This window comes from Cetorhinus maximus, chromosome 11 (assembly GCF_964194155.1).
Source record: "Cetorhinus maximus chromosome 11, sCetMax3.hap1.1, whole genome shotgun sequence".
Lineage (NCBI taxonomy): Eukaryota > Metazoa > Chordata > Chondrichthyes > Lamniformes > Cetorhinidae > Cetorhinus > Cetorhinus maximus.
In genome coordinates this window covers 114,407,155-114,421,770 of record NC_135889.1, presented here as the reverse complement: position 1 = coordinate 114,421,770, position 14,616 = coordinate 114,407,155, and the positions used below count along the sequence as shown (strand labels likewise).

The following is a 14,616-nucleotide window of genomic DNA, read 5'->3' as shown; positions in this document are numbered from 1 at the left end:
AGGCAGGTGAAAAGGCCAAGCGGCCTTTACAATCTTTAGGGAACCTTATCCATGGGCGGGATGAGGTTTCCAACAGCAATTAAAAATAAAATTAAAATGTTAACATTTCATTAATAATGTGTCCCTTGCTCATGTGACAGACTCACATCAGGGGAAACAAAAACAGAATTACCTGGAAAAACTCAGCAGGTCTGGCAGCATCGGTGGAGAAGAAATCAGTTAACGTTTCGAGTCTTCATGACCCTTCGGCAGAACTGAGTATAGTTAGGAGAAAGGTGAAATATAAGCTGGTCTAAGGTGGGGGGGGGGTGCGGGGGGAGAGAGAAGTTGAGGGTGTGGTGATTGTGGAGATAGGCAAGCAGTGATAGGAGCAGATAATCAAAAGATGTCACAGACAAAAGGATCAAAGAGGTGTTGAAGGTGGTGATATTGTCTAAGAAAAGTGCTAATTAAGAATGGAAGACAGGATACTCAAGGTACAGCTCTAGTGGGGGTGGGGTGGAAAGACTAACAAAGTTTAAGTTTTAGATTTAAAAATAATGGAAATAGGTGGGAAAAGAAGAATCTATATAAATTATTGAAAAAAAAGGGAGGGGGAGAAACGGGGTGGGGATGGGGGGAGGGGGAGTTTAAGATCTAAAGTTGTTGAATTCAATATTCAGCCCGGAAGGCTGTAAAGTGCCTAGTCGGAAGATGAGGTGCTGTTCTCATCTTCCGACTAGGCACTTTACAGCCTTCCGGGCTGAATATTGAATTCAACAACTTTAGATCTTAAACTCCCCCTCCCCCCATCCCCACCCCGTTTCTCCCCCCTCCCTTTTTTTTCAATAATTTATATAGATTCTTCTTTTCCCACCTATTTCCATTATTTTTAAATCTAAAACTTAAACTTTGTTAGTCTTTCCACCCCACCCCCACTAGAGCTGTACCTTGAGTATCCTGTCTTCCATTCTTAATTAGCACTTTTCTTAGACAATATCACCACCTTCAACACCTCTTTGATCCTTTTGTCTGTGACATCTTTTGATTATCTGCTCCTATCACTGCTTGCTTATCTCCACAATCACCACACCCTCAACTTCTCTCTCCCCCCGCCCGCCCCCCCCCCCCCACCCCACCTTAGACCAGCTTATATTTCACCTTTCTCCTAACTATACTCAGTTCTGCCGAAGGGTCATGAAGACTCGAAACGTTAACTGATTTCTTCTCCACTGATGCTGCCAGACCTGCTGAGTTTTTCCAGGTAATTCTGTTTTTGTTTTGGATTTCCAGCATCCGCAGTAGCTTTTAGCTTTTTGTTTTTATCACATCAGGGGACTTGTTTTTTAACATCTTGCAATTCTTTATTCTTAATTTTCAGAACTCTTCATCTCCGTAAGGTAGCTCTGTGCCTCAGGGAGCTTTTCCTGTGCGTACCTGCACGCATGCATGAAATTCCCCGCTCGCCCTCCTCCCCTCTCCCACGCAGGCAGCACTGAGCGCTGCCGCACGCGTTTCACGCTGGGTGGGCCTTTAATTGGCCTGCCAGCGTGAAATCACGGTTGCGGCCGGATTGCGGGTGGCTGTTGCCTTCCCGGCCGCTCCCACTCGCCCTCACCGAGCCCGCCCGACGAGGGAGGAATCCTGGCCCATGTTTTCGAACCCCTTCATAGCTCTGCTCCTCCTTATCTCAGCAATCTTCTCCAAGACCCAAGCCCTCCGAGATCTCTGCCCTCCTCTAATTCTGCCCTCTTGTGCTTCCCCGACCACAACCAGTGACCATGTCTTCAGTTGCCTAGGCCCGAAGATCTGTAACTCCCTCCCTTAACCTCGCCACATCTGTACCATGTTTGCCTCCTTTAAGACACTTATTAAAACCTTCCTCTTTGACCAAACTTTTGGTTATCTAATCTGATATCTCCTTATGTGGCTCGTTGTCATACTTTGCTTTATAATGCTTCTGTGAAACGCCCTGGGACATTTTATTATGTTAAAGGTTGCTTTCTCCACGGCAACACCTCGACCAGAGTCGACTTGCCAACCAATCAGCACCCTTTTCTCCTGTAGTATAAATTGTTGTGATTGTTTGCAATTTGCCATTCTTGCATTTGTCCTGACGAGGGCAGGAAGAAAAGCCTCAGCAACATGGTTCACTTTTCAGCAATGTTAAGATAAGTTGTTGTTGTTATGCCAGACTCCCATAATGCATACACACTGTGTGAAGAATTTGAATTGCATTAACCCTTTGACCCAGGCACAAGGCTGTAAGAAGCCCATTTTCGACTGGTACACCAAAAGAAAACAAGGTATTTTGTGTTTCCACCAGCCAAAAGCGTTAATGGCTTTATTTACTATATTCATCCGTTCTTGGGTTATGGGCAGCACTGGCAAAGTCAGTACTTATTGCCCATGCAATGTAATGAAGCATCTCTTCTTGGAACATATAATGTCAGACACACTGCCACTGTTACTTCAGTTAGGCATAAAAAAAAATATTTTTGTAGTATTAGTGTAGGACCATTTAACACATTTTCCAGCACAATTTAATGTAGGTGTTAAATCATTTAAGATAAAAGAAGACAGGAATGTGATACAAATGTGTCAAAGCTTGTAGCTAATAATGCAAACAGTGATTTCTAGACCATATCTCTCAGCCATCATTCAGATTCAGTTGGCAGCACAGTTGACCAAGAATCTGGTGGGATTGGCCCTGTCTTCAAGTGTTGAGCGCGCAAACTAGGCTGACAATCCATCGTGGCCTGCCTGCCTATGCTGATGGATGTTAAAGAACCCACGGCAATATTTGGATAAGCAGGGAGTTCTCTGGTGTCGTGGTCAATATTTTCACTCAATCGCGAAAAGTAGCTGTCCCATGTGTCTGCAGAACAAGGATTGTAATTAAAAGTTATTCTTTGTATCTGAAGGGTCTTGAGAAGTTGTGAAGAAATGATAAGTTGCCATAGAAATGGCAAGTTTTTTTGTATTTTAAGAAGGAGGCAATGCTTGATTTCATTTAACATTTGAGGAGATGGAGGCATAGTGAGAATGTCACTGGGCATTCAGGTTCACTCAACCGATTCCTGGGATGGTGGAGTTATCTTATGAGGAAAGGTTGAGCAGGTTGGTTCTATACCTTTGGGGGGGAGGGGGGGGGTAGAAGAATGAGAGGTGATCCGATTGAAGCATATAAGATCCTGAGGGGGCTTGACAGGGTGGATGCCCCTTGTTGGGGAATCGAGAGCCAGGGGACACTATTTAAAAATTAGGGGTCTCCCATTTAAAACTGAGGTAGAGACAATTTTTCTCCCTCAGAGTATTGTTAGTCTGTAGAATTCTGTTCACCAGAGAGCAGTGGAGGCTGGTCCATTGAATATCTTCAAGGTTGGATAGATTTTGATCCGCAAGACATTCAAGGATTATGCGAGGCAGACAGGGAAGTGGAATTGAGGCCACAATCAGATCAGCCATGATCTTATCGAATGGCAAAGCAGGCTTGAGGGGCTGAATGGCCTACTCCTGCTCCTAATTCATGTGTGTTCTTGTGACTGGTAATCCAGAGGCCTAGGCTTCTGCTCTGGGAACAGGGGTTCAAATCCCATCACAGCAACTGGCAGAATTTAAATTCAACGAATCAATAAAAATTTGAAACGGTGACCATGAAATTAACATGCTGGATTTCCTATATACATTCGGGACAAGCTCATTCCAATCCAATTTTAGCTGACCGCCTGCTCTCTGCAGTAACTCATTATCCCATTTTCCACATTGCTGGAGACAAACCCAACAAAATGAGGTAACTCAGAGCTCTCAATAAAATAGACTCACTGGGGAATACAGTGGGAGTCAGCTAAAACACTCTGACCCTTGAACACCCCATCAGTGAGAGAAAGCAGCTATCTCCCTTTTCTTGGCAGTTTCAAAATGTGAGGCTGAAGGAATAACGCAACTACTGAGTCCATTATCTCAGCCATGTCCTCCTCACCTCCTCATTTCAAGAAGAGGTTTCATTGTGATTATTCGGAAATGTGAATATTAAAAGCTCATAATGGCACATACGTTTTGTTTGATATATTGCGGGAACCATTGTGATGTTGCTTACCTACAATCTTGCCCAAGACAAGAGACTTGACGCCATTAAATGCTGTATCTGAAACAGATGACAGTTTGTAGTTCATGGAATGGAAATGGTCAATCTGTAAAAAATTAAGTGGAAAACATAATTACTACACTATAATTTACTTTATTAGGGATATAAAGACATCTAACAGTTAAATGTTTTCTTTTGTAGGAGAAAGTGACAATGATTCTGAAATAACAGCCTTTAGTTTCTAGGAAGCTTTTAGCATATTTGGAAGCCTTGGGCAGGATCTTCTGGTCGGCGAGTGGGAGCGGGGCCCACTCGCCGACGCGTAAAATGATGTGGGATGACGTTGGGCGTAACTCCTGACATCACCCCCCGTCATTTCCATTCTCAGGTCGGCGGGGGTGCAGCCGAATCAGCTGTGCGCCCGCCGACCTGTCAATGGCCTATTGAGGCCATTGAGAAACTAATTAAGGTCATTAATGGACCTGCCCATCCAACCTTAAGGTTGGCGGGCAGGCCGGGAGCCCTGGCGGGCTTTGGAAAGGCATGAAGCCTCATCCACGGGCGGGATGAGGTTTCATGAGGGTATTTAAATTTTTAAGAAAGGTTTCAATAAAACTTATGGACATGTCCCAACTCATGTGACAGTGTCATATGAGGGGGCATGGCAGGGAACATTTTTAAACATGTTCATTAAAAGTTTTAAATTGGAGCTGATCTCTCTGAGGCAGCACTTAGCCTCAGGGAGACCTGTGCACTCTTTTGCGCGAAAGAGCCCACTCCCGGCTGAGGGAATCCCCCCCCACCCCTCCCCCACCGGCCGCACACGGAGCATATAGCGCTTCCTGGCGGACGTCACGCTGGGCGGGCCTTAATTGGCCCGCCGATGTAAAATGGCAGCGCGCCTGCCTGTGCACTTCCCCCCCCTAATAGAGGCAAAATTTTGGCCCTTGTGTTTTTTGTTGTGGATTGAGTGCATTGTGATCCAGTAGAAATTGGCTTGATGCTGCTCTTATTAGAGCGTTGTTGAATTAGCATGATCCAGTTATACCGCCTGCTCTGCATGATTGCTCAGGTAGGCAAAGCTAGACCACATGGAAATTTATAGACTTGGCTTTACAATCGTTACAGTCACGTTGTAGCTGGTGCACAATCAATCCCCTGAGACTCACACTGCCTGCCTAAACGTGACAATTTGACACTCTAGCTCAGATATGATATTGAGGGACTCCATGCAGAGCTCTGGACTTCTGGTAAGATAGAAAACAATATCCCTAAAAAATATTTAGGCACATTTAGGAACAGGAGCAGGACATCTGAGTTCTTGAGGTTGATCAGCCATTCAGTTAGATCAGGGTTAATCTGCAACTTAACTCCACTTTCCTGTTTTGATTCCAAAACCCTTAATACCCCTGCCTACAAAACTCTTATCAAAACCTCAGTTTTGGAATTGATTGATCCCTGGCCTCAACAGCCTTTTGAGACCGTGAGTTCCAGATTTCCACTACCCTTTACTAAACCAAGTGCTTCCTGACATTACTCTTGAGTGGTCCAGCTCTGATTTTGAGGTTACACTCCTTGTTCTGAACTCGCTGACTCAGGATCTTTGTGGATGAATGTGGAATCATTTACCTATCTCATCCAGATTTATTTTGTTTTCTTACGATTGTAAATACAGGCTGTCTAAAGCCAGAAGTCATCACATTCAATCATTTACTGATGCACTGTTAAACTTTGGTATGCTATTCATTAATACAATGATGAAGGATTTTTTAAACAGAAATGATAAATGCTCATTTTACTAACCGCATTTGATAATGTTCGCTCTGGCAAATGGCAAAGTAAAAAAAAAGTGCACCAAAAATTATTTTAGGGATTAATTGAACACAGCTAGTACATTAACTTGCAGATAATTAATCATCTTTTTTCATCACCTCCCCCATTTAAGTGAACATTCAGAGAGCTGGTTAGATTAATTCATAATCACGAGTAATTGATTTTCTTGTATCAGAGGCATGTTGGGGTGTCTCCATTAATAATTCATAATGGACTTTTAGTTGTTTGCCACTGTCAGTGCAGCTGATGACAGCTTGGATCTTGTAGATGCCTCAGAAGAGGCACGACTTAACTGTACTTAACTGTAAAAGTGATTCCAGAGTCCAAGCAATTAAACTACTCTTTTCCGTCCCCAGCAAAGCCTGACAGAGAAGAAAGGACCAGGGGTTTGATCAATTATTGAGTCGCCTTTATCACCAACGAATGCCAGCCTTCCTGTCCAACACCAGGAACCAGGCCAGTTTGTAATCACAACGTTGCACTCCACGTCCTAGGGGACTGCTTTCATCAGTGGGACGCACTGAAGCAGCATGACTACACGGAATTAATGCAGAACCTGATCAAATTCATCATCCCTTTCGGTTTTGAAGTCTGAACTTGATTCTAGAAGCTATTTCCCTATAGCTGTTCCTTACCAGCTGGGTTTAGAATTTGTTCAATATTCAGATAATATCTGGCTCACTTTCATCATCATTTTATTTTTACCGCCTCTGATTCCATCTTATTTGTGCCCTATTCCCAAGCGAGGTGTCTGGATATCTATAGAACGTAAAAGCCTGATGTTCAGCCGTCAAGTCCATTTGCTTCCATTCCCCTCTCTGACTTCCTCTGTAGGCCCCTTAACAACTGAACTATTGTCAATGTCGCCACCTAACTTTCATTATCAGTAAAGCAAATCGGCAGGGTCTACTGCATTTTCTGCTGCACCTCACCCCCCCTCTGGCCCTTCCCCCAACTGCAATGGAGACTCGGCCTAGATTTTTGAGCTCAGGTCCTCGAGTGGGCCTTGAATCCACGATCTCCTGACTCAGAGGCGACAGTGCTACCATCCGAGTCACTGCCGATAAATTTGTCTTCTTGCTCAGCACCCCGTTTCCCGGAAACAGTGTCCACAGGTGGAATTTTGGCCGGAAAATGCGGCGAGCCTTTCAAAAGTGTTTTGACTTCAGCGCAAGTGGAAAACGCCGCCGCCGAAAAATTCCGCCTCACATCTCTTTCAAAAAGGATCCATCCAATCCATCATTTTTACAAATAAGTTGATTAGAAACAGCAGATGCTACAATATTCAATTAAAAAGAATACATTTATTTAGTTGTCTGGTGGAGCCCGGGGAAGAAATGTACTACATCTAACAGATGCAAAACAGAGCCAAATTCTGATGAGTCATGTGAATTACTTTGCTGCCTATGATAACTCATTAAATATCTTATTAAGTTCGGTATGGATTTTTCAATTTGTGCATTCTCTTGGGCATTAGTCATGTGTGTTGGTTAGTTGTTTGATATCAATGCCGTGAGCCGTAGCATTCTCACTGAATTCCACTCCAAAGACTTGAGGTAAAATCAAGGCTGACAATCCAGTGCAGTTTTATCCAAAATTGACCCCATACTACCTGTTTCAAGAGATCTGTATGAAGCAAACAAGAAATTATGATTGCAAGGTCTGTGTAATAAAAAAACTTCAACAAGAAGATATCAGCCATGATACATTGATTCACTAGGCTATCATAAAACTGACTGTCACTTCTTTAAATTGGTGATGTCTTTCAGGTGAGGCATTAAACTAAGCCCCCATCTGCTCTCCCAAGATCCCATGACAATATTCAAAGGAGAGCATGGAAGTTCTGCCTGGTGTCCAGGTCAATATTTATCCCTCAACCAACAACACTAAAACCGATTATCCGGGCATCATCGCATTGTTGTTTGTTGGAGCTACATATGCCTAAAGTGACAATAGTGTTTCTTACATGACAACAGCGACTACATCTGAAAAAATGCTTACTTGGACGTAAAGGACTTTGGAATGTCCTGGGCCAGGATTTTCCATTCGTCGGGTGGGCTCGGCACCACGATTTTGGCACCACGGCCCGCAATTGACTCGGCACCACGATTTCACACGGGTGGGCCAATTAAGGCCCACCCTGCGTGGATCGCGAGCGGTAGTGCTACTTGTGTGGGCAGGAGGAGGAGGGAGAGTTGGGTCCAGCGCTTGTTCACACGTGCATGCGAAAGAGCGCTTCAATGTCCCTGAAGCAGCTCTGTGCGTCAGGGAGATTGATGCGCTTTTTAAAGAAGTTATTAAAAACATTAAAAATTCAATGAAACATGTCCCCTCATGTGGCTGTGTCACATGAGATGGGACATGTTTTTATTTTCAAAATAAAGTTTTTATATAGTCAGCATTAGCTTTGGGAAATCTCATCCCGCTCGTGGGTGAGGTTTCCTAAAAAAACGTAAAGGCCGCTTGGCCTTTTCACCTGCCCGCCAGCCGTTAGGTTGGGCGGGCAGTGTAAATTTGGAGTTAATTAGTACGTAAATGGCCTTAATAGGCCTTTCAATTATCGGCAGGCGCGCAGCCGACTCTGGTGCGCGCCCGCCAAATGAAATATTGCGAGACAGTGCGATGACGTGGGGACGCATGCCCGGCATCATCACGCGTCATTTTACTTTGCGGTGTGTGGGGCCCTCCCCCGCACTCCAAGTGTAAAATTCTGCCCTTGAGGTCGTGAAAGGCGCTGTTTAATTGCATGTTCTTTCTTCCTTCTTGGTCATACATTTCTGTCCTCCCATCATCTCAAAATGTATCTTGGGTATGTATCTTTGCTCCATTATGCTTGCGCTCAAGATCTCTTAATGACTTAATGACTCCAGCGATGAAGCCTTTCCTCTGCTATGCTAATGTTAAGCACCTACAGCTGTTCGGCACACCGAAAGATGCTGGGTAGTTAAGTGGTGCAGGCTCATTTCAGTGGATCAAGTGTGTGAAGTGAAATTGTTCACCTGCTCTGCAAACTATTCCTCAGGTAAAGACTGCAATACTCTTGGGGTGCCATGCAGGCAGTGAGACCTGTTCTCCATCCGGTTTACTCAGGCATTAGGCAGCCAAACTGGCTTCTCCAGCTTTTCTAACTGGCCATGATCTCTTCGGCTTACAGGCATAAGCAACTATTTAATGGCTTCCAGGTAGGTTTGCGCTGACATGGCTTCCCAATTACCCTGGGATTTGTTTTGGTCTCAGGCAGAACTACCCACGTTTGCCAGGAGAAAGCAGCAACAGTTAAACAGCCCGGAGCATGCAGAGAAAACAAAGTGTATCCATAATGAGTGCTAATATATAATGATGGTGCAGGTGCACATTGGACACACGGCACTATTATACAAAACACTGCACAATTAATCTTGAAACTGCCAAAGGGCTCAGAACACACTGGGTTCCAGATGCAATGTTGCATGTGATTATCCACTAATGTAATGCACTCTATACACGCTCCTGCTATCATGGCACATTCGTGGTGCAAAGTAGATAGAGATGAAAGTGAATGATAAAACAGTCAAGGCTGCCATAAAATGGGGACTTTTCCAGTGTGTAAAGTTGGAGGGGCATATACCAATGGCATTCAGTAACTGATGCTAACAAACACAAGATCATATCATTGAGCTTGTACTTAATGGACTGCATCATAATATAACTAGTATTCTACTAAAGTATTATAAAGTTTTGGTCATATAAAGTATTGGTAGAGAGTCTGCAAAGGTATATAGACTGGTTAAGCGAGTGGGCAAAAATTTGGCTGATGGAGTATAACGTGGGAAAATGTGCACTTGTCCACTTTGGCAGGAAGAATAGAAAAGCAGTATACTATTTAAATGGAGAGAGATTGTTGAACTCGGTGGTACAGAGAGATCTGGGTCCTTGTACATGAATCACAAAATGTTAGATGCAGGTACAGCAAGTGATTAGGAAGGCAAATAGAATGTTGGCCTTTATTGCAATGGGAATGGAATATAAAAGTAGGGAAGGTTTTCTGCAGCTGTACAGGGCATTGGTGGGGCCTCACCTGGAGTACTGTGTACAGTTTTAGTCTCCTTATTTGAACAAAGATACAATTGTGTTAGAAGCAGCTCAAAGAAGGTTCACTTGACTCACACTTGGGACGAGGGGCTTATCTAATGAAGAAAAGTTGAACAAGTTGGGCCTATGCCCATTGGAGTTTAGAAGAATGAGAAGTGATCTTATTGAAACATATAAGATCCTGAGGGGGGTTGATAGGGTGGATACCAGGAGGATGCTTCCACTTGTGGCAGTGACTAGAACCAAGGGACACAGTTTAAGATGGAGATGAGGAGAATTTTTTTCCCTCAGAGGGTTGTTAGTATGTGGAATTTTCTTCCCCAGAAAGCAGTGGAGGCTAGGTCATTGAATTTATTCAAGGCAAAGTTAGACAGATTTTTGACAGATAAGCTTTATGGGGAGTAGACGGCAAACTGGAGTTGAGGCCATGATCAGATCAGCCATGATCTTATTGAATGGTGGAGTGGCTCAAAGGGCTGAATGGCCTACTCCTGCTCCTAAGTCCTATGTTCCTGTGTATTCTCTATTACTGTGGGTGATGGCCCCTCATCATTTTCTCTGCAGCTTTTAACATGCTTGATTACACCATTCTATTGCAACATTTCTTCCCCTGTAGATTGGTTTCACTTTTATCTATGTTACATTGGCCATCTAGCGATGGTTTCTCTTCCTGACACCCACACCTTTATCTTAACCAGTCCCCCAAGGATACATGCTTGATCCCCTGCCCGTTCCTTAAACACTGCCCCTTAACAGCATCTGCAAACATGGCTGCTTGTCTGAGATCTAGTCTGGGATGAGCCTCAATTTTCTGCAGCTAAACACAGGGAAGATTAATCCCAGCAACAATCTCTGTGTTGCTGCAACCAGGATGTTGACCAGTCAGAGTCTGATTCGACCCTAAGCTGAGATCCTGACTCTATATTATCCCTATGACAAAGTCTGCCTGCTTCTGCATCATTAGTGTCACCCACCTCTGCTCTCTAATTTAGCCAATCTTCCCCTGAAACGCCTTCATCGTTTCGAGGCTCAACTATTATTCCTGACCGTCCTTCCATCCTCTATCATTAATAAACTTCAGCTCACCCAAAACTCTTCATCACCTCCTACAGCAAAGTTCACTTGGTAGTACACTTGCTCCAGCTGATTTACATTGCCTCCCCGATCTCACTGGCTCAAATATTGAATTCTTATCTTCCAAACAAGCATAAGAACTAAGAGTAGGAGTAGGAGTAGGAGTAAGGCCTCTCTGACCTTGCACTGCCCTTTAATAGGATCATGGTTAATCTTTTACCTGATCTCCACCATCCTTAGACTTAGCGGCTCCCGTGCCTAGAGATGGATGAGGCCGACAAAGTACTCCATCGTCATATCCCTTTATTCCTGTCGTGTTCAAAAATCTATCAATCTCAGAATATACTCATTGACAGAGCATCTATGGCCTTCGGGAGTACAGAATTCAAAAGATTCCCACTTCTTTCCTACTGCTTATAATGGATGGGGAGATCTTGGAGATCCCTAACTGGAGCTGAATTATTTCAGAGACAATTGCTATATGAACTCGCTCAGCACTAATGGCTTGCAATTGCATTTGCAACAACCTGCCAATTATCACTGTCAAAGCTCAAACTGAACAATGGTCACTTGAAACAGGTTCAGTGTAGCTATTAACATCCATCTTCAAACAAGGCAGATAGGAGGTGGGATGACAGGTTAGAAGATGGAAGAAGAGTAGGAGGGAAGGAATGAGAACAAAACGTTTTGATGAACACAATTGGGCATCATCTCACTGTCAAATGTTTTTCGATAATAATCCTGTAGAAGCACCTTAGGACATTTATCAACAACAACTTTGTATTTATATAGCACCTTTAATGCAATAAAACATCCAAAGGCACTTTAAGGGACTGTTAGGAAGCCAAATTTGACACCTGATCACAGAGGGCAATGTTAGAGCAGAAAGCCAAAAGCTTGGTCAAAGGCTTAGGTTCTAAGGAGCATCTTAAAGGAGGATAGAGGGGTACTGAGATAATGGTAAAGGTGCCATATAAATTGTTGTTGTATTTGAATTTCTTACCAGAAACTGTGGTGGAAGCAAAATTAACATATGCATATAAGAAAATGAAAGATTTGCACGGCTATGAGGAAAGCCAGGGGAGTGGGACTAATTGGATAGCTCCTTTAAAGAGCTAGCACAGTCACAATGGGCCGAATGTGCTCTATGATTTTTGTTTATTTTTTCATTAGGGATGACCACAAACCATCTGTGTAATATCTCATTTTCTCACAATGTCATCAAACGCGAGACCTTCAATGTGATTGATGCCATTGCAATGGCAATGCCAGCAACCCCAGCTGACCTTCCCTTTTTCCACACCATGGCCTCTCTCTAGCGGAGGCTGAGAATTTCGTACCAATTATGAGGCATTTTCCCTATAACAAATCATCTGAGGGAACAACAAAAAAACAGAAAACTGCTGGAAAACTCTCAGCAGGTCAGGCAGCATCAGGGGAGAGAGAAACAGAGAGTTAACCTTTCATGGCTTTAACTTTTTGTCGGAACTGGAAAACGTTAGACGTGTAACAATTTTAAGCAAGTACAGAGTCTGGAAAAATGTGAGGAATAAAGGGAACGTCTCCGATCAGGGGAATGCCACGAGACATTAAATGACAATAGAGCTCCCTTTCCCTGCCCCTGTACTTACTTAAAATCTGTTACATCTCTAAGGTTTTCCAATTCTTAGAAAAAGTCATCATCTTAAACATCTCCTTCCACAGATGATGCCTGGCTTGCAGAGTACTTCCAGCATTTTCTACTTTTATTTCAGATTTCCACCATCCACAGTACATTTCTTTAATTTAAAGGTGGGGAAGCAAGGCTGCCCAAGCCCTGTACACATAAGACCCTTAGAACCAGCAGTGATTGCTTTCATTCCACCCTTCCAGACTGGCATTGAAGAAGTCATGTCACAGAGATGAAAGTGCAGTGAGCTGTTGTGTTCCATCTCTCGAATTCCCCAAGCAGGTTATATTTAAAGTGAAATAAAACAACAAAAAAAATAACTGCAGCAGTTGGAAATCTGAAACAATAAATGCAAAGAGTAAAGACAGATTCATGTTTACATCCTCCTCAGGGGGCAGAGAGGGCCTCGGTTTAATGACCCATACAAAAGACAGATATCCATCATTTATCCAAGATACACCACTTGAATTTTGTAAATACACTGTCAGGATTTGATAGATGTGTTCAAAATCGTGAAGGTTCTTGACGGAGTAAATAAGGAGAAAGCGTTTCCAGTAACAGAAGAGTCAGTAACAAGAGAGCACAGGCAAACAAGCGGAAACATTTTGCTGTGCAGAGAATTGTTGTGATCTGGAATGCACTTTGTCTGAAAAGGAGGTGGAAGCAGATTCAATAATAACTTTCAAAAGGAAGCTGGAAGAGAAAAAAATGGACATGCCTACGGGGAAAGAGCATGGGAGTGGGACTAGTTGGACAGCTCTACAAAGAGCCAAAGCAAGCACAATTAGGGTGGCCAACCCTCCAGGATTGACCTGGAGTCTCCAGGAATTGAAGATCCATCTCTGATGCGTACAACCCTGGAGAAAAATCATCGGGAAATTAAAAAAAGGTTGTTCTTTTTTTTAAATTCTTTGAACATTTCTCGTTTACAGATGTAAAAACATGGAAAATGGGGGAAAAAAAAAACAAGGCTGTTTGGTTGGATAGTCAAGCATCATCCAATTGGGTGATGAGTCCTTTTTGCTTTCTAACTGGCGTACGAAGGCAGTATGTCACAAGAAAGAATGTGTTGGCTGACTAATGGCTGGAGCGTGGGGTAGGAGTCGGGAGGGGCAAGTCATGTGATGAAACCTCCAGGGATATATTTAATCACAGTTGGCAACCTTCGGCACAGCGAGCCAAATGGCCTCTTTCTGTACATGCTATATCATTCTATTCTTCAATAATAATCTCATACATTTAGCTCCAGTTCATACTGGCCTAGAAGTTGCTGGAGCAGGGTGCCTCACAGCGTTTTGCTGTGAATCTGGCGTTTTCACTTGCTCTTCGGGTCATGTTATTTATGTGGTGAAAATTACTGGAAATGTGAGGCCCAAGGGGTGGGTGGTGGTGGTGGTGGGAGGGAGGGGGCTGCAGGTGTGGGGAGGTGGGGTGGAGGGAGTGGGGGGGTGGGGGTGGTGTTGATAGTGGGGCACAGGAAGGCTGAATTTTTAGGCCCCACTGAGGACAGGTATGGAGACAGAGGAGCATGGAATTTTACACTGCCGGTGGGCATGTGGGTTTCTGGCTCCATCACACCCACAGGCCATTTTCCCAGAGGCTGGATGAGGGGGTGGCCAAACTACCTGCCTGCAAGCGGCAGGTAGCCAATTAAGGAACTTGAGAGCTTATGAAGGCCCATTTTTGGAGGTCAGTTGTAATAGGCCTATAAGGGATAGCAGCAAGCCATCACGAGAAGGGAAGTGTCTCATGTGATCCAGCCTCAGTTTCACTTTGGCGTGTGAGCAGGTCACGGCAGACACAGCCCTGCTGCTGATGTCTTCAAGCTTTCTACCTTTCTATAAATGTTCTTATGTGCCTAGCCTAAATAAATGAACCCATAACGTGTTTACCTAATCTCTTA

General features: G+C 43.8%; 1 protein-coding gene across 1 annotated transcript in view; it reads right to left on the bottom strand.

The window, feature by feature from the left end:
• LOC144686837 (contactin-associated protein-like 5) overlaps nucleotides 1–14,616 on the bottom strand; it is a 1,126,003-nt gene that overhangs the window by 50,746 nt on the left and 1,060,641 nt on the right. Inside the window, exon 21 of the mRNA XM_078552607.1 lies at nucleotides 4,079–4,172. Coding sequence (XP_078408733.1) covers nucleotides 4,079–4,172 — 94 coding nt within the window. The remainder of the gene's footprint in view (nucleotides 1–4,078; nucleotides 4,173–14,616) is intronic.